Here is a 12,929-nt window from a genome sequence, read left to right as displayed (position 1 = left end):
CTGAGCCAAGAGACTAGGTGGAAAGAAGAACCCAACTAAAAGTTTGGTGTTAGAATGGAGGCAGCCAAAGTCCTCTTTCAGGGGACAGTTCTTACATCGCACAGTAGTGCTTGGCTAATAGAAGTCATGTCTCTGAAGCTATTCTCAGGAGTATTAGAGCCCTCAAGGTAAAACAAGGCCTTCCCACATTGGCAACCTCCAAGAAGAGCTTCTTGGGATAGGGTGGAGACATTTGCTTGGCTTGAAAATATGTAATAAAAGCAAATCATGGTGGCTATCCCATTGGCAGTTCTAGCTGTGTAGTGTGGTGTCCTGACAAGTCTTTGACGATGGAGTGGTTCTGAAGGCTAGCAGAGGAGAAGCTATGTGAAACATTTAACTTAATAGGAAGGACCCAGTATTCACAGGGAAGGCTGCTGGGCCCTTAGCTAAAATCTGTTTCCAGGCTGGGCCTGGAACACATATCCAGGTATAGGGTGGGAAAAGGTCTAAGGCTGAATGTTAATAGCTCTTTCCCTAAACTGTGCCACATCTTGGAAGTCCCAGCAGCGCTTGTATCTTCACAAGCAAAAAACACAATTAGAACACAAAACAACCTGCTAGCACTCACTGTGTGCTAGGCACCACTGTAAATACTTTGCTAATCCATTAACTTATTTAATTATTAAACCTTAACAGCCCTTTGAGGGTGGTATCACTATTATACCCATTTAACAGGCAAGGAAACAGGCAAAGAAACTTGCTGCTGCTCACACAGCTAAGAAGTGGTACAGCCGGGTTTCTGGACCTATGTAGTCCATGCTCTCCACCAATATGCAGTTGGCTGTTGAAGTGATGCGCCCCACACTTCCCCACCCACCCCTGCAGCGCAGCCACAGAACCTAGGCAGCTTTGGCAGTCCCTTCAGGACCTGGAAGAGCAGCCAGGAGTGGCAAACGCCAGGGAACCCGGGGCGGCGATTCTCGGGATTGCAACCTTTCTATGGCCTGAGAGGGCCAGACGACATCCGCCGGAGGAGCTACCGAGAGAGGGCGCTGCAGGACCTGAGCCTAGAGCCCGCAACTCCCTTTCTCAGTCTCGGGGAATAAGGAGAGTGGCGGTAGCAGATGGGCTAGGGAACCACGGAGACGGGCACGTTTTCAGGTTCCTAGAGAGGAGGGGAAACGGCCCTACGTGCTTCCGGCGGAGCTAGTCCTAAGCTTTCCCGGGATCGTAGGTTCGCCGTCCTCCCACGCGTTCCCTGCGTCTGCGGAACGCGGCTTTAGCGGTCGCCTGGGCTCCGGGTCCGGCTAACGGGGTCACATCCCCACAGCGTTCTCCAGTACCCGGTTCCCCAATCCCTGTGCCTCTGGGGTGAGGGGCTTACCAGGACAGAGAGGGCGTCGGGCGGACAGACGGCATTTGCGAGGTGCCCGACAGTAGCAGCCCTACTCGAGCCTCTTTATTTTCTGTTCAGTCTCACCTCGAACCCCGACGGCGCTGTGTGAAGTGGGGACCCCAGCAATGCTCCAGATCACGTGGCGCCAGGTGAGCGAGCATCCTCTCTGCCTCCGTTGCCCCTCTTACCGGCCCTCCCACCCTTAGCTGTCAAGAGAGAGCAGATGTCAGTCTGCATCCAGAGCCTGAGTTGTCCAGGTGCTACGGGACTCGGGCCCTTGGACTCAGCATCGGTAGAAACGAGACTGGACCCAAAATTTAAAGTCACAAGAAAGGCTTTATTGGGGCTCAAGCTCGAGCGCAGGGGAGCAGCACAAAGGAAAGAATCCCCAGGCTGACTCTCCGAAGAGAGGTCAAGGAGAATTTTTAAAAGATTCCTGGGTGGGAAGAGGGTGCTATCTAAGCAGGTAGAGGCGGGGATTTATTAGCATCTACACACTTAAAGGTCATGTTTCTTCATGCATCGCTTGAGTAATGAACTTGTTAAATCTCCACCCCTGCGCATGATTTAGTATTATAATGAGGGAAAAAGTCGTGAAAGTTTACCACTCGGGTGGGTCTTGGGGGAGACTGGTTTAGACCGGTCGGGGCTTGCTCCTTAGATGGTGCTTTGCTCTGCAAGCGAAGTGGTAATATCCAGTAGGGAGTTGTACAAGAAAAGCGTTAACAGTCAGCAGGCAGCGGGGAGTTTCACAGGTGCACATGGAACGTGTTCCCGAGGTTCTTGTTTCACAGGCTTGTGGCTTTCATTGTGCGGCTGTCACTATCAGGTGTTTTTGCGCAGGGGAGGAGGAGTTGAGAGGGATGGAGAGATGAGAATTACCAAACTAAGACATAATCAGATGGGAAGCCAAGTGTGGGGTATTGATTGGGGTGTATTTGCAGTCGAGGCTGAAGAGTAGAAATCTGCATCATCGCATATAGCTAAGACCCTATTCACCTCTGTCCACAAGATTGGAAAAGTCTTTCCTTAGATAAAGTAATTCTAGTTTTTTGTTTTTTTTGGTGGATTCCAGTGGATTTGTTACGTAGACGTGCCATCTACAAATGAAATTTTACTTCTTTATTTCCTGCCTGGATACCTTTTATTTCCTTTTCTTGCCTAATGGCACTGGCTAGAACCTGCATTTAATGCTTTTTCTATGTTGGTTTAGAGGATTAAATGATTTTTCTGTTTTAGTTTCTTAATGTGAATTAACATTAATTTTTCAAATGTTCAACCAGCCTTGCACTCCTTGGATAAAAACCACTTAGTCATGATATCTTATTCTTTTACTATATTTTGGATTCTTTTTTGTTAAAAATTCGTTTAGAATTTTTGCATCTCTGTTTGTAAGGAGTATCAATCTGCAGTTTTCTTTTCTTGTCATGTGTTTGCCGCATTGAATGAGTTGGGAAGTATTCTGTCCTCCTCAATATTTTGGAAGAATTTGTGTAGAACTGATTACATTTTGTCCTTAAATGTTTGGTAGAACTCACCAGTGAAACCACTTAGGTGTGGAGTTTTCTTTCTGATAAGTTTTAGAATACAGTTTCAGTTCCTTTGGTAGGTATAGGGCTATTCTGTTTTTCCTTGAATGAGTGTTGGTAATTTGTCTCTTTCAAGAAATTTGTCTGTTTTATCTAAGTTGTAGACATTAATGGCATAAAGTTGTTCATAATGTTCCCTTATTATCCTTTTATTGTCTTCAGTGATGTGATGTTACCTTTTTTAGAACTAATATTGCTAATTTTATTCTTTTTTTTCTGATCTGACCAGAGATTTATAAGTTGCATTATCTTCAGTTTTTGCTTTTGCTGATTTCCTCTATTGTTTTTTGTCTGTTTTATGTCACTGATTTCCACTTGGGTCTTTATTTTGTTTGTTTCGACTTAGTTTGTGTTAAATTTCCTGTTCTTTTTCTAGATTCTAAAGGTGAGTCTGAGGTCACTGATTCAAGACCTTTTTTCCTTTTTAGATTTTGTAACACAGACATTTAATACTATAAATGTCTTCCTGAGTACTGCTTTAGCAGCATCCCTCATTTTGGTACATTGTGTTTTCATTTTCCTTCAGTTCAAAACACTTCCTGCATTCTTTTCTGTTTTATTCTTTGATCTGTGTGTTATTTAGAAGTGTGTTATTTGGTTTATAAATATTTGGAAATTTTACATGTCTCTCTCTCTTACTTCTAATTTAATTCTGTTGTGGTTAGTGAACTTTCTTTGTATGGCTTCTTCTTTTATGGTCCAGAATGTGGTCTACTTTACGAAATGTTCCTTGAACACCTGAGAAGAATGTGTATTCTGCTGTTTTTGGGTGGAGTGTTCTGTTAATGTCCATTAAGTCAAGTTGGGAAATGGTATTATTCATGTGTGCTATATCCTTGTTGAGAAGGGTTACTGAAATATCCAGCCATAATTATGGATTTGTCTATTTCTCTTGCAGTTTTATCAGTTTTTGCTTCATGTATTTTAAAGCTCTGTTACTAACTGCATAAACACGTAGAATTGTTATATCTTCATGATGACCTAATCCCTTTATGGTTATAAATGACTTTCTTTATCTCTTAATATTCTTTGCTCTGGGGGTGCCTGGGTGGCTTAGTGGGTTAAAACTCTGACTTTGGCTCAGGTCATGATCTTGGGGTCCTGGGATCGAGCCCTGTGTTGAGCTCAGAGGAAAGTCTACTTGAGGATTCTCTCTCCTCCTCTCCCCCTATTCTCTCTCTGAAGTAAATCATCTTTAAAAACGTATATAAAAAATATTCTTTGCTCTGAAATCTACATTGCCTTGAATTAATATAGTCACTGCAGCTTTTTTTGACTAGTATATTTTTTACATCTTTTTGCTTTTAACTTATTCTTGTCTTTACATGTAAAAAGCATTTCTAAAGGCAGCATATAGTAGGCCCTTGCTTTTTAGAAAATCTAATCTGATAATGTTTACCTGTTGGGATGTTTAGATTATGTATATTTGGCATAATTATTGATATGGTTCGATTTAAGACTGTCATCTTCCTAATTGTTTTCTAATTGTCCTGTCTGTTCTTTGTTCTCTTTTCTCCTGATTTTCCACCTTCTTTAGGACTAATGGTATGTTTTATTCCATGTTTCCCTCTTTTTTGCCTATATATAAACTATAATTCTTTGTGTTACTGTTTTGGAGATTGTTCTGGGGTTTGTAGTTTGCATTTTTAGTTTATCACAGTCTACCTTCAATTACCTGTCCATTAGGCTTTTCGAGGTTCTCTCACAGCTTCCTGATGGCTCTGTTCTTTTTGCATTCAGTATTTTCCTCTGTTTCCTTTTGGTTAGTTTTTATTGCTGTGCCTTCAAGTTCACAAGTTGTTTTTTATTTTTCTGCAGTGTCGAATTTGCTGTCAATCCCATGAATTGTATTTTTCATCTCAGACATAGCAGTTTTCATATCTAGTAGTTTGATTTGGGTCTTTAAAAAAGTGTATCTTTGGGGTGCCAGGGTGGCTCGGGTGGTTAAGCGTCAGACTCTTGATTTCTGCTCAGGTTGTGATCTCAGGATTGTGGGATCCAGCTGCATTAAGATCCAGCCAAGTGTAGGGCTCCATGCTAAAGGGGGAGTCGGCTAGAGATTCTCTCCCTTTGCTCCTCCCCCCCAGCTCACACACGTGTGTACTTTCTCTCCCTCTCAAATAAATAAATAAATCTTTAAAATATATAAAATCTTCCTTGTCTCTCTTTAACTTTTGAGCATTTGGAATACATTTATAATAACTGCTTAATGTCTATCTCTGCTGATGCTAACATCTGTCAGTTCTGAGTTGGTTTTGATTTGTCTTATTATAGGTCACGTGTAGGCCTCTTTGAATGCCTAGTAATCTATGATTCAATGCCAAATACTATAAATTTTACCTTGTTTGATTCTAGATTTTTTTTTTGAAGATTTTATTTATTTATGTGACAGAGAGACAGCCAGCGAGAGAGGGAACACAGCAGGGGAGAGGGAGAGGAAGAAGTAGGCTCCCAGTCGAGGAGCCCGATGTGGGACTTGATCCCAGAACGCCAGGATCATGCCCTGAGCCGAAGGCAGACGCTTAACGACTGCACTACCCAGGCGCCCCTGATTCTAGATTTTTTATAGTCCCCAAAGTATTCTTTAAAAAAATGTTTTAAGATTTTATTTTATTATTTATTTATTTGGCACAGAGACGGCTAGTGAGAGAGGGAACACAAGAAGGGGGAGTGGGAGAGGAAGAAGCAGGCTCCCAGTGGAGCAGGGAGCCCGATGCAGGGCTCGAAGGCAGACGCTTAATGACTGAGCCACCCAGGTGCCCCTAAGATTTTATTTTTAAGTAATTTCTATACCCAATGTGGGGCTCGAACTTATAACCTCAAGATCAAGAGTTGCACACTCTTCTGACTGAGCCAGCCCCTCCCCCAAAATTCTTGAATCTTTTCTGGAATAAGGTTCAGTTACTTGGAAACAATTTGATCCTTTCTGGTCCTGATATTTATGATTTGCTAGTAGAATCTGGAGTGGTGCTCAGACTAGGAATAATTATTCTCCACTACTGTGGCAGGAGTTTCCTGAGAGCTCTGTCCAATGGCCTTTGAATTCTGAAATTTTCCAGTGTGGCTAGTGGAAATAGGCACTATTTCTGGCCCTGTGTGAATGCCAGGCATTGTACCCTTCAGTCCTTTCAGATGATCCTATCTCTGGCTTTGGGTGGTTCCACACACCTGTGCCCTGGTCATCTGTTGAATACTCTAAGGAACCCTCTGCAGATGATTGGGTTTGTTTCTCTGTGCAGCTCTCTTCTCTATGGTATTCTGTCCTGTAAACTCTGCTGTCTTGGTCTCCTCAGAATCTACCAGGGAATCTGCCGGGCTCTGCCTCATTTCCCCCTCCCTGTGTTGCAGCTTGGAAGCTCTTTCAAGGTAGTAGGTTTGGCTAGTCATATGCTCACCTCTTTATTTCCCATCCCTTGGGGATTATTTCCCTTTATTGTTGTCACCCAGTATCTGGTAACTGTTTTGTATAATTTGTCTTGTTTTGGTCCAGGCAGGATAAACCTGATTCCTTTCACTCCATCTGAATGAGAACCAGAAGTTTTCACTTAGCGTTTTTATTTTTTATTTTTTTAATTAATTTATTTGAGGGAGACAGTATCCCAAGCAGACTCCGCGCTGAGCGTGGAGTCTGATGCAGGGCCGATAGCATGACCCTGAAATCATGATCTGAGCTGAAATCAAGAGTCTGAGGCTTAACCAACTGAGCCACCCAGGCGCCACTTCACTCAGCATTTTTAAAAACAATTCCCCATTTACTTTCGCAATGTGGTCTCTTGCCATCTTGACTTCCCAGTCTTTGTGTGTGTGTGTGTGTTGTTTTTTCTGCTCTGAAAGCCTTTAGGATTTTTTTTTTTAATGTTCTCATTTTTCTGAGACTTCTCAATGATACGTCTTTGTGTAGGTATTTTTCATTTACTGCTCTAAGTACTTGTGGGTCCTCTCTCCTCCCTGGTGCTTTAAATAGATAGAATATTTTACCAAGTTTAAAAAGCAGAGCACACTTTAAAAATCCTGAGCTCATCCTTGGTTTTGTATGATGATCCTTTTTATTTGCTTCCCCCTCTGCCAGCAGTTAACAGTCCTCTTTCTCTGCTCTTCTAATGCAGTTACATTCATCCTTTCTGTCTTCTAAAGTTCTGTTAACACCCCTAGTCTGCTCTGACTCTTCTCTTGGGCCATTATGTTACTGTCACTTTAGTGGTATCAGGGAGGGAGTAGAGATCAGTACAAAAGTGAGGTGGGCTGTGTTTATACAGATGTTCCCTGTGGACGTACACAAAACCCAGGGAAAGGAGCCAGAGGGACCAACAGGCATGTAGAGCAGGGCCCAGCAGAGTCAACAGGGGAAGGAGGGACTCTCTGTGGGGATGACCACAAAGGGGTGCAGTGGGTCTTGGATTCTCCTGTTGATGAGAGTGATGCTAGCTGAGGGCTGGCCCCCGTGGGGAGTAGGGGCACTGGAGAACTGTCCTTGGCAATACCACCACACGCAGGTCTCTACCCCAATACTTAGCTCCTCTGCCTCCACACAGGGCTTGAGCAGGAACCTGTTGTTTCAGGAGCCAGTGACCTTTGAGGACGTGGCCGTGTACTTCACCCAGAATGAATGGGTTATCTTGGACCCTTCACAGAGGGCCCTGTACCGAGAGGTGATGCTGGAGAATTATGCAAATGTGGCTTCCCTGGGTAAGGACACTCTTCTCCCTGCTGTTGTCTGCCTCTGCCCTTTTTGCATCCTGGCTTTTTTCTTTCTTAGACATTGTGGCCTCTCTGATCACCCTCATGGGCAGTTGTTCCAAAGGCTGAGCTCCCCAGAGGCTACTGGGTGGGGAGAGTTTCGGGTTCCCAGGTTTTGCAATCCATTGTCCTGGGAGGGACTCTGCCCCATGCTTGGAGGGAAAGGAAGAGCTCTTGGGAGGTCAGCAGAGCCCTTTGCCTCTGTCATACAAGTTCTCTGAAGAAGATCTGGGACTCCCTCATGTGAGTGGGGGGTTATTCCAGGACTCTGCCCCAGTTTGTGGGAATTTTCTGTCCTCTAAGATAGCACAGGCTGACTTTTCTTCATTTTCCTCCCTGGCTCAAGAAAGGTACAGACAGCGAAGAGGGGACCTTGCTTCCCGATTCCCTTTACTTTTTGTTCCTGTTTCTTTCTCCTGGGCAGCTTTTCTATTCACCAGACCTGTTCTGGTCTCCCAGCTAGAGCGAGGGGAACTGCCATGGGGCCTGGAACTCTGGGAACCTGCGGGCAGGGAAGCCCTCAGAGGCGTCTGTCCAGGTGAGCATGAGAACCTACCAGCTGCCTTTTTTGCTTAGCCTGCTTTCCTATTTTCACGTTTCAATGTGTGTGAAGTGTTTCTTCTCTTATAAGACTGTTTTCTTTCCTCTGGAATCATTACACGTGATTCTGCTTTATGGTGAGACTTCCTCAAATGAGGAAGGACCAGTCTCTTCCAGGAAAGGGATGGCTGTAAGATTTCTCTGCATGTTCATCTTTGCCTCTCCACCTCACCACCTGCTAAGGGACACCATCTGACTGAGCCAGCAGCTCTTTTGAGCCCCGTCTTGTGGAAAGTTTATTTTCCCACCAGTTTGTTTTTGCAGAGATGAGGATGTCAACCACCTTAGAAGGAAAATAGGCTTCTGGGGCCTATCTGGCCATCCGCATATTCACAGAGTATGTTATTTCTATGGGAATTTTTTTAAAGTAAACTCTATGCCCAGTGTAGGGCTTGAACTCACAATCCTGAGAGCAAGAGTTGCATGCTCTACCGACTGAGCCAGCCAGGCTCCCCTCTCTGGGAAACTGAATTATGAGTTCCCAAACACTGACTTAAATAAAAATAAAAATAAAATAAAATTTTTATAATTTAAAAAATTATTTAAAAATAAAAAAAAATTCATTTTTGTAATGGACATTTTCACACAGAGGCAGACGCCAGCACAACACACCCCATGATTCCCTTGCCTCAACAGCCACCTGAAGCCTGTCATCTTTGCCCTACAGATGCTTAAAAAAACTGATTTTAACAGCTGAACTTTGGAAACAAAACTTATTATAAAAGAATGGTGAATGGCTTCCTCATTTTGAAAGGTATTGATATGAGAATTAAAAATAACAACATAGTGTATTTTTTTTGCCTTTGTTACTCTGTTTCACCCCTGCTCTACCTGTAAAATTTCATGTGCTTTTCAGACTCTTTGCAGAGAATGTCTATAAATAATGCGTAACTCCCCCCCCCACCCCCACACCCCAGCCTTATGCTAAAGTTCTGCCTTTCTGGATATGATCCAGCTAGCTGGGTAAAAAGCATTTTTAAACAGTTTGCTTGTACACACATGAGGTTGCCCTGGCCCAGTGCTGAAGATGATATTAGCCTGCAAAAGGCCTTAATAGGAGAGGGAAAATGGCCTTAGGTTTTCTCTATTTCACATTCCTCCTGTCATATTAAATTATATACGCAGCTTGTGCGGCACTTTAGGAAAAGCACTAGAGTCATTACCAGGTCCTCCCTGAGGCTTATGTCCGTTCTTGGAAGGGTTCTTCACACGTGCAGTGAGTGCTCTTCTATTTTAGAAGCCTCCATGTCTTCCCCTTTCCTTAGCTGCGGTGGCGTTAGCCCCCCATTGTCCCCTTAGACACAGCGTAGGAGGCTGCTGCTTTACTAGCGTCAGCTTGATGACAGAGACCCTTCCCTTTTCAAAGATTATGACATGGATAATATTGTAAAAAATAAGCAGCTTTTAAGGAATCAGTTGTGGGACCCTTTGTAGTTTGAGCTGCTTGACCTGCCCCTTCTTCAGTCTGGTGGGTGGCCTTCCTCTGACCTTGGGGTCTCTAGTCATCACTTTTCCATACCTTCTTATCCTACCCATTCACTTGGGAGAAAGCAGTTGGTCTTCCCGCCCTAGCAGGTAAAAGTCTTCGCTGCTTTTCAGTCTTTACACTCTTTATGCGAATGCCTCCCGGCCTTGCTTGCCTCCCACCCATAGTGTCTTCATTTCACTTGTGGGGCTCTGCTGTGTGGTGGTCTTTGGCAGCCATTTTGTGTCCCTATAGGAAAATAGCCACATAGGGCAGATTAGAACTGCTTGATCCTTTTTCCCCTTCAGCACTATCAGAGGCTGACACTTGTGTGTTTTTTTGTTTTTTTTCTGTGATATCAGGGGGTGAGACCAGAGCTGAGAAGGAAGAATCAGCTCAAAAGGAACACATTTCTCAAGAAACAGAGTCCCACAGACGGACATTAGGAGGGCTGGGGAATGTTCCCCAGTGCCTGGACTTCGGGAGCAGCCTCGAGCAGCAGCATGGGCACTGGATAGCTAACACCAAGTCAAAGAGGAGAGATTTCACAGATGGGCCAGCCAGCCATCGCGAGGACTGCGCTGTCGGGAGTGGGCAGCAATGTGAGAAATCTGGGGAAAATACTAGTGTCAGCACACAACTCAGTACGGATCAGACAGTTCCTAGTGATCAGATATCCTATGAATGTAGAAAATGTGGCAGATATTTTAGTCGAATGGCGGATTTTCAGGGATGTCACACTGGTGAAAGGTCTTTCAAATGCAAAGAATGTGGAAAAGCCTTCAGATACAACTCATTACTTATTCGACATCAGGTAATTCACACTGGAAAGAAACCATTTAAATGTAAAGAATGTGGGAAAGGTTTAAGTTCCGACACGGCCTTGATTCAGCATCAGAGAATCCACACTGGAGAGAAGCCCTATGAATGTAAGGAGTGCGGCAAGGCCTTCATTAGCAGTTCTGTTTTCCTCCAGCACCAGAGGTTCCACACTGGGGAGAAACTCTATGAATGTAATGAATGTTGGAAAACTTTCAGTTGTAGCTCAAGCTTTATCGTCCATCAGCGAGTGCACACTGGGGAGAAACACTACGAATGTAAGGAGTGTGGGAAACGGTTAAGCTCCCCCACGGCCTTGACTCAGCATCAGCGCATTCACACTGGGGAGAAACCTTTTGAATGTAAGGAGTGTGGGAAGGCCTTCAGTCAGAAAATCACCCTGGTCCAGCATGAGCGAGTTCACACCGGTGAGAAACCCTATGAGTGTGAGGTGTGTGGGAAAACCTTCAGCTGGTGTGGGCGATTCACTCTGCATCGGAAACTACACACACAGAAGATACCTGTGCAGGAGTAGGTTTGTCTGCAGCTGGGCATGCCGTGCATCCTTGTTTCTCCCCACTCGTGTTCTTTGCCAGTGCACTCTTTACAGTTAGAAAAGAAGAACAAACCCCCAAACGCAAATGTACAAGGAAATGTAACTAGCTGGTACTCTGGAGTTTGTGGTGTCCCTGAGTGCCCTGCAAGATGGATGAGGGATGTGTGGGAGGACCTGCATCAGAGAACACTACTGAATTCTCAAAACTCCAGGCTTTAAGAGGAGAGCATAAAAATGATCTAGAGAAAACAAAAGATCAGGAATAAGAATGCTTTGGATTTCATAACAGCAGTCTTAAAAGATAGAGGACAATGGTGTATTCCTTCAAAATCCTAAGGGAAAATAAGTTCCACCCAGAATTCAGTACCCTCAAGTGTGAGTTTAGTATACACTTTTAGATTTTGAACCTTTATCTCCCATGCATCCATTCTCAGGTGTGCAATACTACACAAGGGGTCAACCAGGAAAGAAAAAGATACGTGGACACACTATCACAATCTATATTAGGAGTTTCCTAAACTCAGAAACAGAGGGCTCTTGTCCATGTGGAGCCATCTGTATTTTGGACAACATTCCTAGTAGGCTGCAAGTTTTCAGAGACCTACCTCAGGTGCAGTGCCCACCCACACTACTTACTCTTACTTATCATTGCTCAGTTGTAGTCTGTGCCTTTGCAAAAGTTGGGGTGTATATGCCCTTTGAGTCAAATGCAAGGCCCTATTTATCATAAATTCATCCATCTCATTGCTCTTCCAAGTGACCTCACAGCAGGAAGCATTTCCTTGCAACTTCATTTAGTTCTATCTTATGGAAGAAGTGTTCGTTATTTTCTGTTACAGTGGAGACAAGGGCAGATAGCAATGTGTTCTGTTTTAGCATCCCTCTTTTGCAAGCTGCTTTACTTTGCCCATTGCAGGAAGCAGAGTAGTGGATAATAATACAGAGCCAGGCAGACTTCGGTATGAGCCCAGCCGTGTTATCTTGGTTAAGTTACAGACCCTACTAATTTCCTTATCTGTAAAATCTGGATGACGGTCTACCTCATAGATTTGTGTTGAGGATTAACTGCATCAATACACGTAGGAATGCTTAGAACAAGGACTAGAACCTAATAAAAGTGTTATTTATTATAATACCATTGCTGAGTGTCGACTTATGTATACACCAGTGAAACAGTCACCACAGTCAAGATCATAAACAGAGCCACACCCCCCAAACATTGCTTATGCCCCTTGGTAATCCCTGTCTTACAGCTTTGCATAGCAACTGCTGATCTGCTGTCACTTTGGATGAGTTTTCCTTTTCTGGGATTTTATATAAATATCCCATCATATGTACTTTTCTTTTTGGTCTGGTGTCTTTCAGCATAAATTATTTTGAAATTTACCTATCTTGCATATTCACGATCAGTGGTTTTTTGTTTCTTTGTGTTTTTTTGGCTGAGTAGTATTCCATTATGGAAATAACCAAAATTTGTCCATTCATCTCTTGATGGCCATTTAGGCTGTTTCCAGTTTCGGTTATTACAAATAAAGCTGCTATGAACATTTGTGTTTAAATCTTTGTAATGATGTATGCTTTTATTTCTCTTGGGTAAATAAGAGAAGTGGAATGCCTGGGTCATAAGGTAGGTATATATTTACAGTTTTAAAAAAGATTTTATTAAAAGAGGGAGAAAGAGTGCGTGCCAGCACAGGAGCTGGGGTGGGGGTGAGGGAGAGGGAGAAGCAGACTCCCTGTGGAGCAGGGAGCCTGACGCTTCAATGTGGGGCTTGATCCCAGGAC

General features: G+C 43.8%; 1 protein-coding gene across 2 annotated transcripts; it reads left to right on the top strand.

Annotated features, from left to right (window-relative positions):
• Nucleotides 1-1,150: 1,150 nt before the first annotated feature.
• Nucleotides 1,151-12,670, top strand: ZNF620 (zinc finger protein 620). 2 transcript variants are annotated; one of them, XM_008709941.2, is made up of 5 exons: nucleotides 1,151-1,353; nucleotides 1,457-1,527; nucleotides 7,527-7,653; nucleotides 8,129-8,242; nucleotides 10,132-12,669. In XM_008709941.2, exons 2-5 carry the CDS (start codon nucleotides 1,504-1,506, stop codon nucleotides 11,121-11,123), a joined length of 1,257 nt encoding a protein of 418 aa, XP_008708163.1. In that variant the 5' UTR covers nucleotides 1,151-1,353; nucleotides 1,457-1,503; the 3' UTR covers nucleotides 11,124-12,669. The 2 variants fall into 2 exon arrangements, with proteins under 2 accessions (XP_008708163.1, XP_008708147.1); XM_008709925.2 differs by lacking the exons at nucleotides 1,151-1,353; nucleotides 1,457-1,527 and having other exon boundaries at nucleotides 7,068-7,653; nucleotides 10,132-12,670.
• The last annotated feature ends 259 nt before the right edge of the window (nucleotides 12,671-12,929 follow it).

The sequence above is a fragment of the Ursus maritimus genome, unplaced genomic scaffold (assembly GCF_017311325.1).
Source record: "Ursus maritimus isolate PB19 unplaced genomic scaffold, ASM1731132v1 scaffold_20, whole genome shotgun sequence".
In the NCBI taxonomy this organism is placed as follows: Eukaryota; Metazoa; Chordata; class Mammalia; order Carnivora; family Ursidae; genus Ursus; species Ursus maritimus.
The sequence above is the reverse complement of the archived record's forward strand: the minus strand, read 5'-3'. Positions and strand labels throughout refer to the sequence as shown.